Source organism: Tenebrio molitor, chromosome 7 (assembly GCF_963966145.1).
Source record: "Tenebrio molitor chromosome 7, icTenMoli1.1, whole genome shotgun sequence".
In the NCBI taxonomy this organism is placed as follows: domain Eukaryota; kingdom Metazoa; phylum Arthropoda; class Insecta; order Coleoptera; family Tenebrionidae; genus Tenebrio; species Tenebrio molitor.
The window spans coordinates 6,546,079-6,567,243 of record NC_091052.1 but is presented as its reverse complement, the minus strand read 5'-3'; the positions used below and the strand labels follow the sequence as shown (position 1 = coordinate 6,567,243).

Here is a 21,165-nt window from a genome sequence, read left to right as displayed (position 1 = left end):
TTAAGAAATTATCAAGCAAAGTTTTATTAAGTAAATATAATACGTCGCTATTTATTAAAGAATAGTTATTATTTGTACAACTAGTTATGAAAGTCATACTTTTTTTCATGAATTTGCAGCAAATAAGTGAAAAAAGAGACTTTCATAACGTGTTGTGGACATTATTTTTTTTGCATATTGACGTAAGTGAGAAATTTGGTCTAAATGGATTTATGAGAAATTACATAAAAAAATTATGCAAAAAAGTACTACTTACGTTGGCAGTTACTTACGTTGGCAGTTCTTTTTTATCTTTCTTCTCTGCCGTTAACGCTTTATTAAATAATATTTTATAAATAATAATAATACCAAATTTTATTTTACTTTTATTTGTATGTTTTTAAAGGGAACAATTTTAGTTTGTGATAATACCATAAGTTTTTTAAATGACATTGATGACCTAAATTTATTACACGTGACTGCACGGTACATGTGCAACCTATTTAAGCCTCAATAAATATTATTAGATTTTTCTAAATAAAAAAATTGTGATATATAAGTTATAAGCTTTGTTATCATTATCAATGTTTGAAATATTTTAATTTAATTAATTTATTTTTTTTAAAACAGAAGTATTATGTACCTAGATTAAATCATATTAATGTATCATAAAAATAAATATAAATGAAAGTAGATTAAAAAAATTGTGCTCTCACTGAAAGGAATTATCAATACTTGATAGAAATATTCGTGATGATAAATAAATCCGATGCCGTGCCCGTTTTAATCATTAATATTTATTAGAAGTTAATAATCTTACAATAAATAAATAAGTTCCAAGAAAGACTAAGAGTTTTTTAAATTAAAATTCTTCGGCTTCCCGACCTGACCACTTTTAATGTAGATGATGGAAATGTTCTCATTGTTCTCAGACTAACTTTAAGGCTTAAGCCTACAAGATAGAACATCCTATTTACTCAGCGACCGATGTTCCTCGAACAGGTAGTTTAATAAGGTAAAAAGGGTTGTAAAATGCAAATTATTTACGGATTTCAGCAACAATAATAGCATTTGAAATAAAGTGCGGCAGTTCGTGTTCTTGCTCAACGCCACTGCGACCATCCAGCTCATGACAAAGGGGTGACTCTATTTCAAATTTTTGATTGGAACATCCAAACTGCAGCTTCAGCAGCAAAGAAAAAGTACGAGAGGAGAACATCAAACCTGAAAACATTATCTGTCTACCTAGACGATTTTTGTCTGTCAATATTTCCGATAATTTGACCTCTTTTTCGCAGCATGGCAAGAGAGAAGCGGCCGTAGCAACCACTAGATTAAATGAAAATCTGAAGGGGCAGTGCATCCACTGTTGCACGCACTAAATGCAAAATGTACGGTTCATCATTGCACATGCTCTAAAGCTCTCGGGGATGGCATAATCTAACTTACAAAATAATTGGATTAGTTGTGTGGTGACTGAGTCCGAGAAAACTACAAATTATTGTACCATCACCGTTGGTCGTCGACACTTCTGGACTTTGTTAAAATATACTCCCGACTATTGAAACTCCTCTACAATTTCGAAATCTAAATAAAGCAGTGTGGCTTAGTTGTTTTATAATTTTATTCAAGTCATTGTTAGCGCTTCATGTTTAACCCTCTAAAATTTAACGTAATTTCTTAATCGGGATCAAGCGCAACAGGTCAAGTCTGTTGTGTAGAAATTCAAGTTCAAGGTAATTCAGACATCGATTCTGCTAAAACTAAGGTAAAGCAATATCAGCAATTTATTTAAGTGAATATCCGAAGAAAATCAATGAAAATTGCATGCTTTTTTGTGATTCAAGTAATTTAATGTAAATTTACTCATGCATGACAGATAGATATCAAATTAATTTGAAGTCATTTGAGAGTAAGATTTTATTAGATGTTTCAAAATATCTTGCATGTTTGGTGTATTTACTGAGAAGAAAATAGACCAGCGTAAGGAGAGTGAAATTTGTGTGAAAAATTTTTTTTATTATTATACCTAATAACGCACAAGTAAATTTTGAATTTTGAATTTTGAATTTTGAACTTATTTTTCCTTGCATAAAAATATCGTCAAATCATATTACAAGTCAGTTAATTTTTTGTGGTTTTAATAGAATTAAATATTGACATATTTTTATTTAATTTACAACGCAACATCGACAAATCTGTATTTTTCTCTACGAACACAGTTACGTACCTATTATATCTGATATATTTTATGTATTTATTAAAATTTATTTGTTTTGTTAAAATATTAAAAAGAAGATTTAAATAAAAACCTAAAAGTAACATGAGTGTAGTCATTTTCCCCATTTCCATAACTTCTATAAAAAAATGTTTGCGTTAATCCGTCTGTTTTAACAATTTCGAAACCACGACTCGATTTTAATGTTGTATGATGTATCTCTGCATTTTTACTGTTATTACTTGCTTTACTTGTATAATAGAAATCGTTTTGAAAATACCGTCGATTACTATTTACTTCAGTTTAAAGGAGTTTCCTACTACCAATAAATATTTACAGTTGTCGAGTTCTTAGATCTTAATGAGGAGCAAATACTGAAAACAAGTAGGTATTAAGTACAGGGAATGAGTCAGCTGCTTCACAAGAACAGCTATAAAAGGAATAAATTGAAGTAAATAGTTTCAAGTATATTTTTGCCTTTGTATTATTGTTTGCAGTAAAAGCATTGTTTATTTGCTACATAATGAATAACCGAAGCACTAATACATTTAACGTACATATTTCTGAAAAAATATATTTTTTCTTAATTTTAGATGTAGGTAAGATTAAGTGTTCTAAAAACGAGATTTTATTTTGGAATTAAAAATATATTTCCAAATGTCGCTTACAAACTAAAACACTAAAATTTTCTCATTAATGCCATAAACTTTATTAATTTTATGCTATTTAATTTATTATTATTTTACATTTTTTGTCCTAACAATTGATGAATATTTTATTATAGAACTTGTTCAGCAAATGACATATTGCATTCATTCATAACAATTCCCTGTTCCTCGATCATGTGTTTCAACAATTTAAAAATAAATAATAAATATATCTCCTTCTATGATTAAAATAAATTCTACGGGCATTATCAAACAAGTAACTATATTCCTTTTTCCTTTACATTTTAAAAGATTTAATTTATAAAGTGGTTAAAAGCCTGATGGAGATCCTTTGTTGGAATTTTTAGAAATGATTCCCTTCTGGACAGTTAGAGGTAGCTATTCGAAGAATAGCTGACTTGACCTTCCAGATTTTCAGTTGTTAGAATTGTTGGAATAATCTGCTGACAAAATTTTCAAGGGTATTTGCGATAAAACCCTTTTTTAATTGTAAAAAAATGAAATTTAAAAGGCATAGTCTTAAATTTCCGATGTACGAAATGGCCTAGCCATTTTTTATAAAATATACCTAATAAATGTAAAATTTGACTTTGATAGCGTTTTATTATCAAAGTAATAAGGCAATCAAGATTTTTTTTAAATCTCACCTTCAGGACAATGTAGATTTTGACTGTACAAAAGTTGGCATTTAAATTAGGATAATAACTGAATAAATCGAACAAAGTAAAATAGTAGCATTTTTATGGTAGTATTTTAAAATGGTCGAAATCATCAAACGGTGGTAAAGTTTGATTTACAAGGATCTCCAATAAAGTAATTCTGAGTTCCTGCAATTCTTCGGCTACACGATTTATGATTTACAGCTGGTTGTTTGCGGTATGCGACCATTGTCAATCAAGAATTATTATGACCCATCGAGGGTCGTGGTAATAAATTACCTACTCACATTTTGGTACCAAAAATTATGAAATGTCAATTAATTTGAAATCAATGACTCCTTCATACTTTTTAATATCAGAAATGAGTTCTGTGTAGTATTATTTTCAGGGAGTCGATAGGAAAAATTAAGTAATTTTTATTTTTTTATTTTTTAACGTCCTGGCGCCATTTGGAGGGTCTGTTTGAAAAAATAAAAAAAATCATGTTGTATACTATGTACTTTTAGTGTAGATTATTGTATAAAAGAAACATTTCTCGGTAATTGTCCTTCTTCTGACTTTTTCCACTTCCACGCAATGATGTGCATCGGCAATTTACAGTCTACAAACAGAAGACAAAACTGTTATCCACCCGAGTCAGAAGTCAACGTTTTTTTTTCTACCTGTCTATGGTCGGGAATGAGTTTGGCCACCACAATTTTTGTATTCAAGTCAGGTAGTTGGCTTAATTTCGGAGTAAATTTGCTTTAGATCCAAAAAAAAGCAATTTTAGTAGACTTGCTTAATCCAGGTCTACCCTTCCGGGAATTATGTACGTACCTATTGTGTGTTTAGAACCATTTCCAATGAACTAAAAATTGTATGTCATAAAAATTTCAGCTTTAACCTTATTAAAAAATCTGTTCCAAATTAAAATACTATTCAAATTGGACAATTGCACAATATAAGTACAAATAAATGATTAAAATATAGCATGAAATACAAATATGTATTCAACGAATATTTTGCCTAGTTTTCAACAACGTTTAGGACAACTTCAATAGATAGGTAGGTACTTATTCTGTGACCATTTTCAATCGTTTAGAGCAACATTTGCGACAACGAGTGTACTGTTTTATAACAACAAAATGATACTGGCAGCGCAGAATAAATGAAACTCGATGGAAAACTAATGATGTTAAGAGAAAGGTTGACCCTGCCGAAGAGAAAGACGAAATCTGAAGTTTGCGGAACGGAACCATAGAGTTCGAATGTATGGCAGCATCACGTTTTAAGGTTTAAGGAGTAATTAGAGGAGGTCACCATTACCGCTCATCATAGTAGACTAGGAGGACACTATCAAATATCAAACATATTGGACTTGTCTAAAATTAACAGACATCGTAACATATGACTGGAAAATTCGTAGGTACAAAATATTAATTACTCGTAAATTGTAATTACCTACTCAAAATAATTATTATTCAGTAGTCCGTGTTCAAAGAGAAAATAAATTTTAAAATTATGCACACAGTAAAACAACAATTTATTAATTTAATTCGTCGAAAAGGTTTCTAAAACAATAATTTATTAATTCAAGCCGTCCAAAATGTTTCTTTAATGATACTTTAAAACTCGACATGTCTTTGGAAACTAAATTTCTTTTTTACAAGTTGTTTACAGCAAATGCAACTGTATTTTATATTTTCCTGTATGTAATGAATAACGGATTTGTTTTGTTTAAATTTTGAAAAATCCAGAGAGCCGCAACACGAATATATTTATTGATACTTTTTCTGTAGTCATTTATTCTGCTATCGTTTTGCTGTATGTTAGATTATTCCATGAAAGTTGTAAACCGTTATCTCACCTTTTTAAAACGTTTTTATTGTTTACAAATGCAAATTCATAACAGAATGAAAATATTTTTTTTAATCTTTGTTAATGTCCATCGTAAAATAATTTATCAAAGCAACAATTTGTTGTAAGATAACGCGTACTAAAAGCGTCGCGATCCGGGCTGAGTTTGATTTCCAATAAAAAAACTCAGGTTACGAGTCGATATTACGTAATTAAATTAGCATCGCGTGAAATTTAAATTTCAAGTTGTAGCGGAATCTACCAAAACCGGACCTGACTAATTATGATGAGCCCGAAAATTATGCAACCAACCTAACATCAGCGTACTTTATTACGTGGCTATTGCAGAAATGAATAATTACGCTGATATCGGTCATTTTCCAAACAATGATAATCAAAAAGCCACAAATCGCCCATAGATCGCCCCATCGATGCTATTAACAAATTAATTACCATCACCGTTGGTCGAAAATAAATTTCCAGATAGACAGTTTTTCATCCAACTGACATCAAAACAAATATAACAGTATCAGACAGTTTGCATGGCAGTGCAGGAGGTAGAAAATTGGGTGGCGTTGTAATGACAGAAACTTGGCAAAAAGGTAAGTTTGATGCGAGAATTAATCGAATAATCCCCAATTTCGACGGGAAGTGTTTTGAAAGGTGATTTTGTGCGTGCGGTGTCGAGACAAACGGCGTGTCGTGTCGAAATCGGGCACAATTTCAGGAAGAAATCACCAATAAAATTCACAATGGCGGTAAAAGGTGACGAACGAACGTGGTTTTGTTGTAAACTTATTTTGTGACAAGAAACGCCATCAATAATAATTCGCGTGAAAATGCGTCTAAATCGGTTGATTGATGCGGCGGTTGATTGACGTGTTTGTCCGGGGGCGGCGGGATGCACTTTTAAGGGCATGGAGTGGCCCCTTTCTGGCGGAGCCCCGTTCCACGGTAACTGTATTTTCCATTTGAATACAGTTTCAGGTCACGTAACATTATTCGCCGGCACTAATGTTGCGTTTTATGCAGGCACTTAATCGAAGATGGATCAACAATTCTGCCTGCGTTGGAACAACCACCCCACGAACCTGACAGATGTCCTGAGCAGTCTTTTGCGGCGGGAGGCCCTCTGCGATGTGACGCTGGCTTGTGACGGAGAGACCTTCAAGGCGCACCAGACTATCCTGTCGGCGTGCAGCCCGTACTTCGAAACGATATTCATACAAAATGCTCACCCCCATCCCATCGTTTTCCTCAAAGATGTCAATTACAACGAAATGAAAGCGCTGCTGGATTTCATGTATAAAGGTGAAGTGAACGTCTCACAGAACCTTCTACCGATGTTCCTAAAAACGGCCGAGGCCTTGCAGATTAGGGGCTTGACCGATAATAATTCGTTAAGTAGTAAAAACGACGATGTAGCTGAAGTGCCAAGAAGGGAAAAAGAAAGAGAACGACTAATGGAGAGGGACTCGCCGCCTGTTGAAAAGCGGAAACGGAAATCGTCTTCAAACTGTGATAATATGACGTCAAACTCAATTTCAGAACGATATAATGACTCTCAGGTAATTCTTTTTCCGCGAGAGTTTACCGAAAATCTGGATTTTTACGTCGTTTTAGGCATCATCTCAAAGTAACTACAAAGCAAGTCCGACGCTGCCAAAGTTAAACCCTATTTCTCCAGCAGACAGAGAAAATTTGAGCGCAGAAGATATGAGAATGTCATCACCTCATATTAAACAAGAACCCCTTCATGATTCAAGTCCACATGTTGATTCATTTCACTCCATGTCTGAAGCCTTGCAAACAGTAAGTACTTGTTTTACATCATTGTTAAGCCAAAATGTAACCATTGTTTACCTAAGGTGCGCAGAATCGCATAACTTGTTCATTGTCACTTTATTTTATCTCAAATCTAAATTTTATACTTATCCAATAAGATTCATATATGACACTTTTTGTATTCCACTTGGAACCGGCGAAAGTGCATTAATTTTTTTTTTGCAGATGTTTTTTTTACATTATGTGAATAATAAACACGCAATAATAACGAATTTGATTTTTATGAGATAATATTGATAATTGTGACGACCCTTTGTCGAATCATACTTTTTTTTTTCATTGTTAAGGTTAAGTACACAACCTACGTCACACTAAAATCTTCATATTCACTTGTTTTATCATTTAAAATGTGTCCTTGAAATTTTCTAATCTTACCACTGACATCGCGACCATATTTGTGCAAATTTATATTAACACCAACTATTTGAACAGACATAACAGTTAAGTCTGTTGTATTGTTTTCTTCAGACATTTTCTATTTCAAGTATTAAGATAATTTCTGTCGACGAAACGTGCATCACATATGAACTTTGCGTTGAAGTTTTTTTTGTCTATTTGCCTTACTTAACGTAATTTAATTATATTCATTCGTGTAATACTTTCGGTGAGTTCCGTTTCCGTTAGAAATACCATCTGGTGTTTGAAATTTGAAAAGACTGGCGATTCGCTAATGAGCAAATGCTGTTGTCAAAGTTTAATGTAAACACTTTAATTACGATATTTAAGAGGTGTAAGAAAACGTAATTAATGTCACTCACGGATGGTTTGAAATTCGTGACGTATTTTAATGTCAAGAACCACTCGAGATTATGGCAAACGATCAAAACAGACAAAAATAGTCCGTTCAGTATAGAGTTTACAGGAATCTATTTTTTTATCATATCGGAAAATAGAATTCACAACTGCGTGAAAGACACCCACTTTCTGCATCATTTTAGTGCACAATTTGTTGGTTTGTTAATCTGAATAAAATCTCGTTTACTGTCGTTCAGAATCAGTGAAAAAGCAATGAATAAAAATGATTGTGTACGGTAATTTTGATTGACATTTCAACTGTCGCAGCAATTGATTTATATATTTTTTTATTGTAAACACTACGTGATGGATTTTCGTTTTTCGCCATTTGGCCAAATGAGGTTCATTCTCGATTTATCGTCCGCGACTCGGAGAAAAATGAAATGTCTCACTGGAAATTGAATGTTTCCACCGAATTGATCATTTGTGATGACTCTATAAACTTGAACGAGACGCTCGTATTAAATACTTATAGGTGATCATTTTAAAAACCTGCTCAGCTGCAACGAAATGTAATTTCATTTTTAAAGATTTGTCTCGGCAATGTTTACTGAGGAAAAAAAATGTGACTGCGTAATTGTCACTTCTGCTTGACACTACCAATACATAAATAGCCGCTCCATAATTGGGTGTTGCTTAAATTACGGTAATGCTTAAGTTGTTAATGATTACAGGTTGCTGGTAACACGGAATGTGGAATATTTTATCATTTTAAGGGATAAGTTTTATGTCGGTATCATTAGTCGTTATGAACAAGCCAGAATGTGGCTATTAACCTCGTATTTTTTTAGCGTCATTTTATAGAAGGTTTGATAAAAGTGTCCAAAATATTCCATAAGAATAGATTTTTTTTTTCGAGAATCAAATTTGACCTTGTCTGCACGTGTCAGTTCAGAACGAACTTTGGTAAAAGTTAAACTAATCAACGATTTGGATATTGTATAATGGACGTTTGGATTTTGGAATTATAATTGCAAATAGTAGGGTAGTACTACAGATCAGTACAAATTATAACAAATTATTTTAGTTAATAGAAATCTCTCCATGCTTATTTTTCGGATCAAATTAATTGATATCTGCACCAGTTCAATGCAAGTTAAAACAATGTAAAAGCACTTTATTAATTTACGATTGAAATTCTCAATTAATGTTTCATTATGTAGTTGGTATTTAAAAGAAATCAAAGTGTGGAATGATATTCGTAATGATGTTTGAATTCACTAAAGGACTTCTTCATTAATATTTCCAATTAAGTAAAATTAGCATTAAACTCGACAATTTGATGTTGAATTTTCATGTATGTAATTGTTTTTTTAAATTATTTTGAAATGTTCGTGGACATTTGTTTATCAACCTACTGCACATGAAATTTATTTTTCTTTTCAGAACAAAATAATAATTAATGTCGAGCTACATAACATACCGGGTGATCAAGGACTGTTTAAGTTGGCAATACAATTAAGAAAATTTTTTAATTGGGTTATTTATAACACTGCAACTGGATATGTTTTGTTAGTTTATTTGACAAATATCTGATATAGGTATAGCATTAACAACGACAACCCACCAACAACCGGAAGTTACTCCTGTTATATGATTTAAAATACGATCCAGTGTTACCAACTTAAACAGTCCTTCTTGATCACCCCGTACTTAAAAAAATACTCATTGATTAGTATTTTATGGAAAGACGTCGTTAACGAGACACTACCTTGGCAAATTTTTTCTTATTGTATAAAACACTTGATGATTTATATTTCGTAAATTTGAGTTTATTTGAAGCAAATCCTTCACAGATGATAATTTTAATCTGTTTGTACGTAACAGGATATGTGTCAATGCAGGTTTCGTGGTGTGTGTTAGTGTTGACATAAGTGTTACGTTGAAAATGGTAGTCTCCCCTGCGAAAGAAGGAAGGGATGCTGTCCGATTAAATAAAAAAAACTCGCAATTTCATACGCTTCTTGGTAATTACATTGAGTGCAAATGAAATTTTCACGACATGTGCTTACAAAGAAAGCTGTGAATTCAGGCATTCACACATATCCTTTCCTTCTTTGTTAACAGACTAACAAGTGGGGGAGGGACGTGGTCCTCGAACTGTTGCCGTCGCATAAGCACTTGACCTTAAGACATTATCTGGACGCATCGACGACGCAAACGTCGAACGAGGAGCCCGCTGACAACTGCGTCCAAAGATTCTGGACGGAAAGAGATTTCCATCAGATGCAGCAGACGTGCGAAAATGTCAGTTTATCGCCGGCGATATCCACCGTGTCCCAAGAATGTTCGGTCATTCAGACTGTGACGGCTCAGAAAATGATGAAATCTGCCACGTCCAAGCCGAACGTCGGCAGGAAAGGGAGCCGTTTCAGGAGCACGTGGCTGGAGTCGTACTTCTGGTTGCAGTACGACGAACAGGAGAACCTGATGTACTGCAAGTTTTGCAGGAAGTGGAGCGGAGCCATGCCGGAAATACGCACCTCCTTCGCGGAGGGAAGCACAAATTTTCGTTTGGAAATCGTCAATCATCACGACAAGTGTAAAGCGCACAGATTGTGTGTCGCCCGAGAAATTGATTGTGAAAGTAAAAAAAATCTATTGAATAATACTCAGTTGTAATTCTAAAGCTGCCGGTCTGTCGATCTTCAACACCGTACGCGAATTTTTATTTTTATCAAAAAATTCTATTGGTGTGACTGACTGTGTTTGTTGTCTTCGTAGTAGAACAAATATTTAACGGTGTTGACTGCAGACTGTTTTTTTTTCGCAAAAAGTTAGAATTTCAGGCCTTAACGGAATGGTTGTGATAACGGTTGTTTCGAGGTTGTGATTTGTGATTGGTTGTTTTTAAATATTTTATTCCAAAAAAAAAGTGAAACGTTAATTATTAATACGAATTGTATATCCAAAAAGGCTAGTGTTACTCATTAAGGTGAAGTGTTAAATGTTTCCGAATGAATGTTTATTTTTGTGCAACACTGTGAACAATACTTTGTAAATGTATAACGACTATATTAGAGCTTTTATAGAATCTAAACATTATCAATGTTATTATTAGTATCTTGTTGTAACGTTAAGAATAAAGCGCTTAAAACTTGAAGAATCATTTTATTCGTTCATTGTTCACGATTTTATAAATAAAAGTACAGAAAAATTTAAAATTCGATCGAACGGTTTAGTACAGTTTTCGTAATGTTGAATGTTGATCTGCACATTTTACTGTTCCATATAATGAATTCCTTTCTTTGTCAGGGCGGAAGTGTAAGTGTACACCCGGAAGATATTAAATTATTGGGCCCACATTCGTTATCAGATCAAACAGAATCCGATGGAACCCCGCCTATACCTCCACCAGAAGCAACAGATACTATAGATGGTAAGTTGTTCAAAGCACTACTTGCATGATTCGCTTTTTTTGTAAAAATATATACCTCGATTTTTCTATCATCGGTTTTCAAGTGATACTTTTCAATTTGTGTCGTTTGAAGCACTTGAAGATTGATTTCATTTTTGGCATGTTACTCTTTGATTTTATGGGTATTAACATTTTCCGCTTTTTGTACATATTTACTGCTTATAAATCTTTATTACACCTTAAATAACACAAGATCGAAATAAATTACGATTGGTGAATTTGAAAAGTTGACGTGCAATTTTACAAGTGAAGTGTTATCACTACGAAAAGGTTAGTAAATTCATTAAGTAACACCTAAAAAATTCAACGGTCTCACAGTTAGCAAAATCTTTTGGTTAAATCATGGAAATGTAAGTATAAATTATTATTGATTTTATCATTTTTTTCAGAATACGTTTTTCTCGTTTTTAGCCGAAGAGATTTATTTCAACGGTGTAGTATTATGTAAAGTTCTTTTTATGAACGTGTTTGAGTAATGAAAATTTTAATTATACGTAGTATTTTATTTTTTATTATAATAAGCAACAAGAAAAATAGAAGTGCCATCGCAGCCAGCAAAAGCAAGAATAGAGGAATCATTCAAATTTCAAATCTAACGTAATATTTTTTTTATTAAACGGATAAAATTATAATTTTTTTATTCGTAGCTTAGAATTTAATTTAGAAATAATATTTTCGTCTACATTTAGTAACTATTTTTGAAGTCACACCAATAAAATAAAGGAACAGGCACTAAACGCATCAGTTATCGTTATTAGGTATTTGTTTTAAAATGTTGTAAGGTCAGATTCATTTTACTTTGAATAATAATTACCTACAAGTCGTTAATATTTTCGATAAGAAATGTACGATATCTGAAAATTACATTAAGTCGGAGATATAAAAAAACTTGGGATTTCAATTTTCGTTTTTATCGCAGGGACTATTGTGTAAACGTTAAATACTCCAACAATACCGAAATACCACAAACCATTAGGCTGCACCCCTTCGAACCCAGGCAAACAGATAAACTATATAATTTATGCCAGCCTAGCCTAATGGTTTGTGGTACTTAGGTATTGTTGGAGTACTTAACGTTTCCACAGTGGTCCCTGCCATAAAAACGAAAATTGAAATCTCCCAAGTTTTTTTTTATACCTCTGACTTAATGTAATTTTCAGAAATCCTACATTTCTTATCTTATCTTAAATATTAAAGACTCAGAGGTAGTAATTATTATTCAGTGGTCCCTGCCATAAAAACGAAAATAAATTCTCTAAGTATAGTCAATTTTTGGGGGCTTTTTAACGTTTTAACGTGTCAGAAGTACATTAATTTTAAGTGGTAATAGAACTCGTTAAGAGAAACAATATACATACATATTTAAATATATTTTTTCCTAAACCTTGAAGTTTTCCAATAAAAATAAAAATAATTGAAAGATTTGGCACAAATTTCGTTCCCGCCTAGGTGGATTACATATTTGCTTCGCCGATGCTGATAAAAGCGAAGAAGAAAAAAAATGCAAGAAAAGTAACTTATATACCCAGCGGCTAACTGCTGCGCCCGTTACTGTGACCTATAATGATACAGGTGGAAGAGAAAAAAGAAAATCATACGGTACTTATTAAATGAAAATAATTTTAATAATAAACACTTGAAACTGAGCTTAATGAATCGCCCATACCTAAGATAATGAGAAAATGTCTCCTAATTAGTGTATTACTAAAATTAGTGTATTAATCCGGAAAAATTCTCATGAAGTAATCAAAGTAATCACTAATCATTACACGAAGTGTTCAAAGTGACCGCCGTTATTCTCAATACAATAATGAAGGCGCCGACAAAATGATTCTTCCACTCTTTCCACCGTACCTCCGTTACTGCGAATTGTTGTGGCAGCATTTTCCACCGGTTCTCTTAAAACTTCAATTGTATCAATTGGGATCCGTCCTTCATCTACCCCCGCAAGAAGTCGCACGGAAATTCTCTGGACTCGAGGAGCACACCCGCACATTTCACCATACACTAACACAATATCTGTGTACGAGTATTCACTATTCGAAAATAAACGCGCCATTTTCACAAAATTTTAGCTTAAATCGCAAAATAAACCCGTAAACATCTGCCTTTTGTGGTCGCATAAAACTAACTGAAAATGTAATCCTCTTGTCTCTTCCTCGGCCGCGGAGCGAAAAACTTTTTATAAAAACAATGTTTTGCGCCGATTTTACAAAAACTATTATTTCACGGTCACTGTCATTGGGTTAAATAACTAGAAAATATGAGTAAATAGACAGCTCGTTAATTTATGGGAGGATAAAATACTGAAATGAAAATTATATTTCGAAAAAATGGTACATTACAATTTTGTTGTTCTTGAGGAGATCTGTCACTGGTTAAAATTAATGTACAGAGGGTGAATCAAGTTTTACCGCCCGCACGATTAACCCTTTTAAAAAATTAGTAAAAATTACGCAACTTTAGCCTTCAAACGTGTGCAATCAATTTTTCCGTACCACTTCGTTTAGAGCCATAAAAATAATAAAATTGATTTTAAGCAAAAAAAAAATTTTTCCCGTGCACGCACATACATAATTCACAATTAATTCAAAGAACATATTTATGAAATTCGCATCAAAAGAAAAGGATTAGTTTTTGAATTATTTCAATTTTAACATTGAGAGCGAAAAATTATCAAGATTTACAACTGCTGTGTCATAAATAAATACCTCATTGTTAGTAAACATCTGTTGAAAACTTTTCTAGTAATTATTTAGTCCCTTTAGTCCCTAAATAACCCACGTCAACCTCTTTTGCGGAAGTGACCGCCCAGTTTAATAATAAATCATAGCTAAATCTTGCACTTTAATATCAAATTATATTTATTTCAAAAACCGGTCATTTCATGATTTCAATGACATCAAATTTTTCCTAAATGTTTGAAGGGACTCTCAGTAAAAAATTATGTAAATTAATGTAGCGGTTTTCATTAAAAAATTTGAAATTTTTACAGAATGTTCTACAGCGATACATAATCATTCTTGAATTTTTTGAGAATTTTAAATCGATTAAAAGTGGGTGTTTTAGCTCGAGCAGTAAAACTTCATTCACCCCTACTTGGTTTTAAGACACTTTGTACGTGTATTTACCTTGGAATTATCATGTGTAACGAAGCATTAAAAAACGATTTCACTATGTTTTTTAGAGTTTTTTTTTTAATTTCCCTTTGATTGTTTTGTTCTCTTAACAATTGCTAATATCTCTAAAATGTTAATGCAATAAAAGTTCATTATAAAGTACAAGCGTTAAATTAGATTGTTACAAATGTGAATTATTCCGAACAGCAAATTGTAAGAAATTAATAATTGGAAAACTATCTTACCGTAATAGAAGTTTTATGTGGAAAATTCGTTTGTGAAAATTATGTTTATTGGAATTAAAATCTTCTACAACGTTCTACGTAGCTCAGCCATAACAAGAAGTTACAGTACATTAAAAAAATGCCGTAAAATCTTGACGTAATTTGTTTGTATTGGTATTGTATTGATTCGTCAGACGAATTTTTTGCTGTAAATTCCACTGACTTCAAAAATAAATTAATTGTGACGAAAATGAACAACATTTTTTCTTCTGCAGTTTTTTTTACATTGTATCTTGGAAATAATCATGAAATAAATGTACACGTGAGAGTGATGAATCTCCAGTTGATTTATTTTCAAGGAATTACAACATCTGTTTGACTTGATCTCTGTATTATACAATACACAACCGCAACGTTAAAACTGTTATAATTACTGTAGACAATTTATGATTTAGTAAATAGCCGAAACCTGGCACTGTTGTAACTCTGAATGCAAGTTTGTTATAATAGTGAGCGATTTTATGGACATTCAAAGTCCAACAAAGAAATCCACGCTATAAAACAAACTAACCGCTTTGTGCATTCCATATCTTGCTTGCAGTTTAAGAAAGAAAATAATGTATTGCTGTGATAATGCCTTTTGTTTTGGTAGATGGTGATGATGGGTCCTCTCTCTGTTCCAGCTACGTGGCAGGAACAGGGACAGGCGTACCAACCATCCTCTTTCTATCAACCAGAACAACCGACAATCGAGTCGAAAGTACCCGCCATTGTAGAATCACGCGCACCCGCCTCTGATTATTGCGAGATGTTTGACAAGATCTCGGAGTCGCCTAGTCTTTACACATGTAAAATATGTGGCAAAACGGTGAGCAACCGTTGGCACCACTCTTCTATACATCGACCGCAATCGAATCGGTGTCCGTTGTGTCAGCAGTCGTTCACAAGAAAAGACAATATGAAAGCCCACATTCGTCTCAAGCACGGACGTCCTTTGGTGCTTTTCGAAATGTTGGGCGATACGAGATCTGAAAATAAAGACATGTATTAAATAGTGATGAATCGAAGATCTGATGTAAAACGTGAGATGTTGTTCGGGACGAGAGGTGCCCGTTGACTAATTGTATTGAGGTTTTTGGCTGTGAATGTTATTGTGAAAGGACGACGACGATGATATTAATTTTAGTTTATATTTGTTGGTGCTTCTAGTTTCCATTATTTTATCGTTTAATGCCAAAATGACCGATAGTATTTGGTGTTACCTTTGAAATGTATCTTTTTGTTGTCATGTCAGTATTGCTAACACGGTCTTCCCCAACTGACCACGTAAACGATCAAAGTAAAGTAAACCTTGCGTTCCAGAGAACCAGTAGCAAATTAATCAAATGTTTCCATTCTTTTTTGTTTTATGCATTTTGCTACTTGTCTCTACGAACGCACGCTGTTTACTGTGTAGGTAGGTATTGTACGAAATTTGTGAATCTTTTGTAAACTTAAGAGTAATTGAGTTACCTGTTTTTTTTTTAGTATTTTTACTATATTTGCTTCACGAATTTTTTGTTGTTCAAAAATGCTGTCAATGTATGTAGTCGAATACGTGATGTATAGCACATAATCAAAATAACTGTAAATTTGAATTATGTAATCGTAATAAAGGCAACATTATTATATCCATTCTTGAATTTAAATGGTATTTGTCTTTATACGTCGGATAGTGGTGGTTCTGAGAAAACTTCATTCCCCAAATATTTGTTTTATTTGATTAAAATAATGAACAAATTATAACTATTAAAATTAAAAATCTAACGTACAATTTTTGTTTTGATAAACTATTTATTTGTGTGGAACAGAGAAGTAATAGAAGGCACTAATTTTTTATCCTAGTGTACGATCAGTAAATAGACGGCGAAAAAGATTATATTTTAATGAGAACAATGTTTAATTTTCAATAGATTAGACTTAAAACCGAATGAAATTTTTATTTTTCATGTTATTAGCCTGTTAATAGTTTAGTTACATTCTACTTTTTCCATGTATGTAAATTAGTTTTGCTTTATTATATACTCTTATGTGTAATTAAGTATTAACAGGCATTTTGTGCTGTATGTGAATTCAGTACCTTGTACTGGGTGTTCAAGACTGATTGTCATTTATTTTTGCAAGCATGAGAAAAAAATATAAATTTTTTGTAGCTAGTAATTATTACACGCAAATTATTCCCCTTGTTACTGTTGTCCACGATCACAGACTTGTTTATAATTTAAACACGAGGTTGTTTTAATTTGCTTGTAATATATTCCACATAATTGCCAAAATCCGAGAAATATACAACTGACGCCGAGTTACAATGATTATGCTTTTCTATATTAAAAAACGATAGGTCGAATTGAATAGTATTATTGTCGTCCAAAAACTCTAAAGTTATAGTGCACTGTAAGTTCAATCATGAGAGGATTATATTACTTGACACCTACTGAGCAAGTGACCACTTAATAGAACCATCCGCCTTGTTTTTAAATGCAAAGTCGGTTTATTAATTGAATGATATGCATATTCACGTCTCATTATCTCCTTTTTGTTAAGCCAATTAAATAACGTTAGAGTTGTCGGACGACGTAAAAGCAGTCAATACCTTGCTTCACAAAAGTACAGACAACAGATTATTTATAATATGTAATAGTTTACTTAAACTTTTAAATTTCTCATAAACTGTTGCAAGATATGATAAACAAATATGAATATTTTATTAATTGAAAAATGTCACCGGTACTAAAAAAAAGAATGGAGAATAGATATTTGAAAATAATAATATGCTGCGTCGGAGAAATTATGTTTTATGTTGAATTATCGGTTGTCAGTCAATGGCATAATTCCCACTTGTATGGTCTTTCTTTTGTGAACGTATTGAAGGTCGGAAACGTTATTAGTATTTACTGCCGTTAATAAATAGCAGCGAAGATTTTTTAGAATAGATAGAAACGGACGGACTTGTCGAGTATCGTTTTTATTTGTGCACATATTGCGTTAACTAAAGTTGTAATGTACATAATAACAGGGTAATAAATATGTAAATAAATGCTGTCGATGGTGTTTTCATTGGTGCAGGTTCTGAACCTCTGTTATTACTTTTAATTTAATTAGTTTCTTCACTTTGCATGTATTCAATTTCTGAATTTCCGCAAATAATCTTAAATAACTAAAATGGCTCGGCAGCTTCATTAGATTTTCAGTACTAGAACGTAACACGGTCGGCGGCGCTTGTGTCGTTTAGACAATAAAATAAATGAGACGAGAGAAGGAGGTAAAGCAGCGACGCGACGCGTTGTTGCGTCCCATCTGGTACTGAAAAGCTTCACTTGCTCTGGGGTGCACCATTGTCACTATTCTGCTGTCACAATTAATATTAACACTTACCATTAACGTTGCGTTAAACTACTGTTTTCGTTTGCAGGTTCAAAAACCTGGCACATGCGGCTAACGTTTGACAAGCTGCCAGGTGGCTGCAACCTGCACCGGTGCAAATTGTGTGGGAAAATAGTGACGCACATTCGCAACCACTATCATGTGCACTTCCCGGGCAGGTTTGAGTGTCCCCTGTGTCGAGCCACGTATACACGCAGCGACAATCTGCGCACTCATTGCAAATTCAAACATCCGCGCTACAATCCCGACACCAGGAAGTTTGAAGCACCGTCGATTACCAATGACACGACGGCCGATTGATTTTGGCTCTACTATTACTTGTACTACAGGGCCTTGTGCTCCTCCTAGCCACCAACGTTCTATTCTAGCTAATTATTGAAGTACCTTATTAAAACAAAAATGAAATAAGAGAGGCGGTGACGAGACGACTGCCCGTCTATATGTACTAAAGACTTGCACAGGATAATTTCCTTGGACCATGTATTTCTAGTGTTAAACATTTTTTTCATTTCAATGGAACATTCAAGCTACGACTGAAATCTCGGCAAGGTATTATTTAATGCAATTACTGTAGAACGGTACTATGAATATTCAATATATATAGATAGTCTTTAAACATTTTTGTACCATTTTCGTGCAAGCATGTTTTAATCTGTCACCCTGGTTGAACCTCAACCTGTCACATCTTGAAGTAGGAGCAGTGTTACGACTTTCAGTGCGATGTTTCTAGTCTTGTAGGTCTCACGAGAACGTACTTCCAACCTGTCACAATCAGTTAAACGAGGACAATTTAAAATGTGTTTGCATCCAAATGAGGTCATCCTGCAAAATATTACGACCTAAGATTGTAAAGATATCTGTGATGTTATATATGATGTAATATACAGGGTTCCACCCAAGACTGACCTACTGTACTTACGAATCAAAAAAAGTTTTTGCCCCATTACTGTGAACGTTATTTCTTATAACTTGTTACGGTAGATTAGTTTTGTATGGAACGTGGATTGAAAAAAAAATTTACATAATTTTAGAATCTTTGTGCAATTTTTAATGTTTTTTGTTTTTCATGTTGAAGTTTTCTCTATATAATAGAATTATCTATCTACCCGGCAATCCGTGGACGCCCCCTGTATATGTATAACTTAATTTAAAATGAAAAAAAAGAGACTCGCATATTAGTGAAAACTCATATGTAATAATAGCTTACACCCGTCCGTTAATCATGGGTTTGCATTAGAATTTCAATGTAGAGCGATTACAAGTCAAATCTTTTTGTATTAAACTTTTATTTATCTTATTTAAATATTGCCAAACTAACTAGTTGTATAATTTAAGTGCAATTTTATTAAATAACTTTGATATTACCTCATATTCTCAACTCGTTTTTAACACTAAGATTTTACATTTAACGTAGAGAATCTCTTTTTAAATTTTATACCTATTGTAAGGTATTGGCGGCCTTTGAATAGTTAATTATGTAAGTTAAAAGAAAAGCTAATTTTAAGGTTATTTGTTTTGTAGATCGAATCGTTTAAGGTCTTGGTTTAAATGATCTGTCGGCTAAACCGCACCATCAGTCCGTAATTTTTACGGAAACGGATCATTTATTCAAATCATTGAATTTCGTGATATGGTACCTTAGTTTTATATAAGTTGGTTCAATTTGGTGTTACAGGTGTGGTGTTTAATAAGGGTATTTGTTTTTTTTTTAAGAAGATTTGCTTATAATATATTCACAAATGTTTATTTTATGATATAAACCTAGTGCATTAACTTAGGTAAGAGCATGTTTTTTTATCTTAAAAAAGCGATACATTTGTTGTTAGTTTTTATAATAATATACTATATACTAAAGATTTCTATAATATATTGGCATTAAGATATAAAGAAAAAGTTGGTGAGCAACTAGAATGATTGTGATAATATAGGTTTGGTGCTAACAACCTTGTACTATTTGAAATAAAATATGAAATGTGCAATATTTAGTTATAACTGTTTTGTTGTTGTACTATCCTTGAATTTAGAAAAATGAAAAATGAGAATCGTGTACAGTTTGTAAAAGGCGTTATTGTATATTGAGATTTCATAAAAAGTAATTTTGTTATTGTTGATTTTAGAATTATTACAATTCTTGCAACGAGTTATTTTTTATATATTTCCTTAAAGATCAATTTAATAAGGTTGCGGTTAACTAGGAGAACATAATAGAATATTACATTTATTCGTGTAAGATTTTTTTTGTTTGTAACAAACTTATTGAAAAGGGCCATATATTTCGTCGAATTTGGCTTTAATCATGTTCATTTGAAGAGCGAGTTTGCATTTTATTTGTAAATTTTTATTGTCTAAATATGCTCAATGATCAAATATTGAATATCTTGCTTAATATCATTTTTCACCACCGTTCAGTGTTACTTAAAATCATTAGTGTTTAAGTAATGTAAAACATTATTTAAGATTGATATGCATTCATTAAGGCATTTATTATGTATTTTATTAATTTTTATTAAAAATGGTGTGTTTTAAACTTACGCCTACGTTATTTAATTCCTCGTCTGCGATTCGATCCGTTACATGTTTTGTTTTGCGTCGAGTGATTTTTGCCAAAATGAAAAAAAAAAACAAACTAGTGTACCATAACATAGCTACTAATGTTTGATAAGTATCTAGTGTCATGCTTTTGTAACGTTGTAATGGCACTACTATAGACACTAAGTGTCATAGAGCATGCTAGAAGTAGCTCATCATTTACAATGGAAATCCAATATATTAAACCGGTAATACTAATATTTTCGAATTTTGGACAACCGTTTAACTTTGGCGTTTTTTGTTACAGATATAAAGTGCTACAAGGTGTCTCAATTATTTGAAAGAGTCGGATCGATGGATGAAAGAAGGCGATGTGTACTATGCGGGAAAATTGTGAGCAATACACGTAATCATTATTATGTACACTTCCCAGGACAGTATTCTTGTGC

General features: G+C 32.7%; 1 protein-coding gene and 1 long non-coding RNA gene across 2 annotated transcripts; one reads left to right on the top strand and one right to left on the bottom strand.

Moving 5' to 3' along the window:
• The first annotated feature begins 5,702 nt into the window (after positions 1-5,702).
• fru (fruitless) lies at positions 5,703-20,168 on the top strand. Its single transcript, XM_069054330.1, has 7 exons — positions 5,703-5,965; positions 6,396-6,931; positions 6,987-7,175; positions 10,071-10,575; positions 11,257-11,382; positions 15,448-15,612; positions 18,216-20,168. Exons 2-7 carry the CDS (start codon positions 6,410-6,412, stop codon positions 18,485-18,487), a joined length of 1,779 nt encoding a protein of 592 aa, XP_068910431.1. The 5' UTR covers positions 5,703-5,965; positions 6,396-6,409; the 3' UTR covers positions 18,488-20,168.
• LOC138135570 (uncharacterized) lies at positions 15,091-18,320 on the bottom strand. Its single transcript, XR_011161015.1, has 2 exons — positions 18,179-18,320; positions 15,091-15,792 (listed from the first exon to the last, which is right to left on the bottom strand). It is a non-coding gene; the product is annotated as an uncharacterized lncRNA (long non-coding RNA).
• Positions 20,169-21,165: the final 997 nt, after the last annotated feature.

Coding starts and splice junctions, on each gene's coding strand:
- fru (XM_069054330.1), top strand. CDS start 6,410: ATGGATCAACAATTCTGCCTGCGTTGGAACAACCACCCCACGAACCTG. Junction 11,383..15,447: donor AGCAACAGATACTATAGATG/GTAAGTTGTTCA, acceptor TCTCTGTTCCAG/CTACGTGGCAGGAACAGGGA. Junction 15,613..18,215: donor GTCGCCTAGTCTTTACACAT/GTAAAATATGTG, acceptor TTTCGTTTGCAG/GTTCAAAAACCTGGCACATG.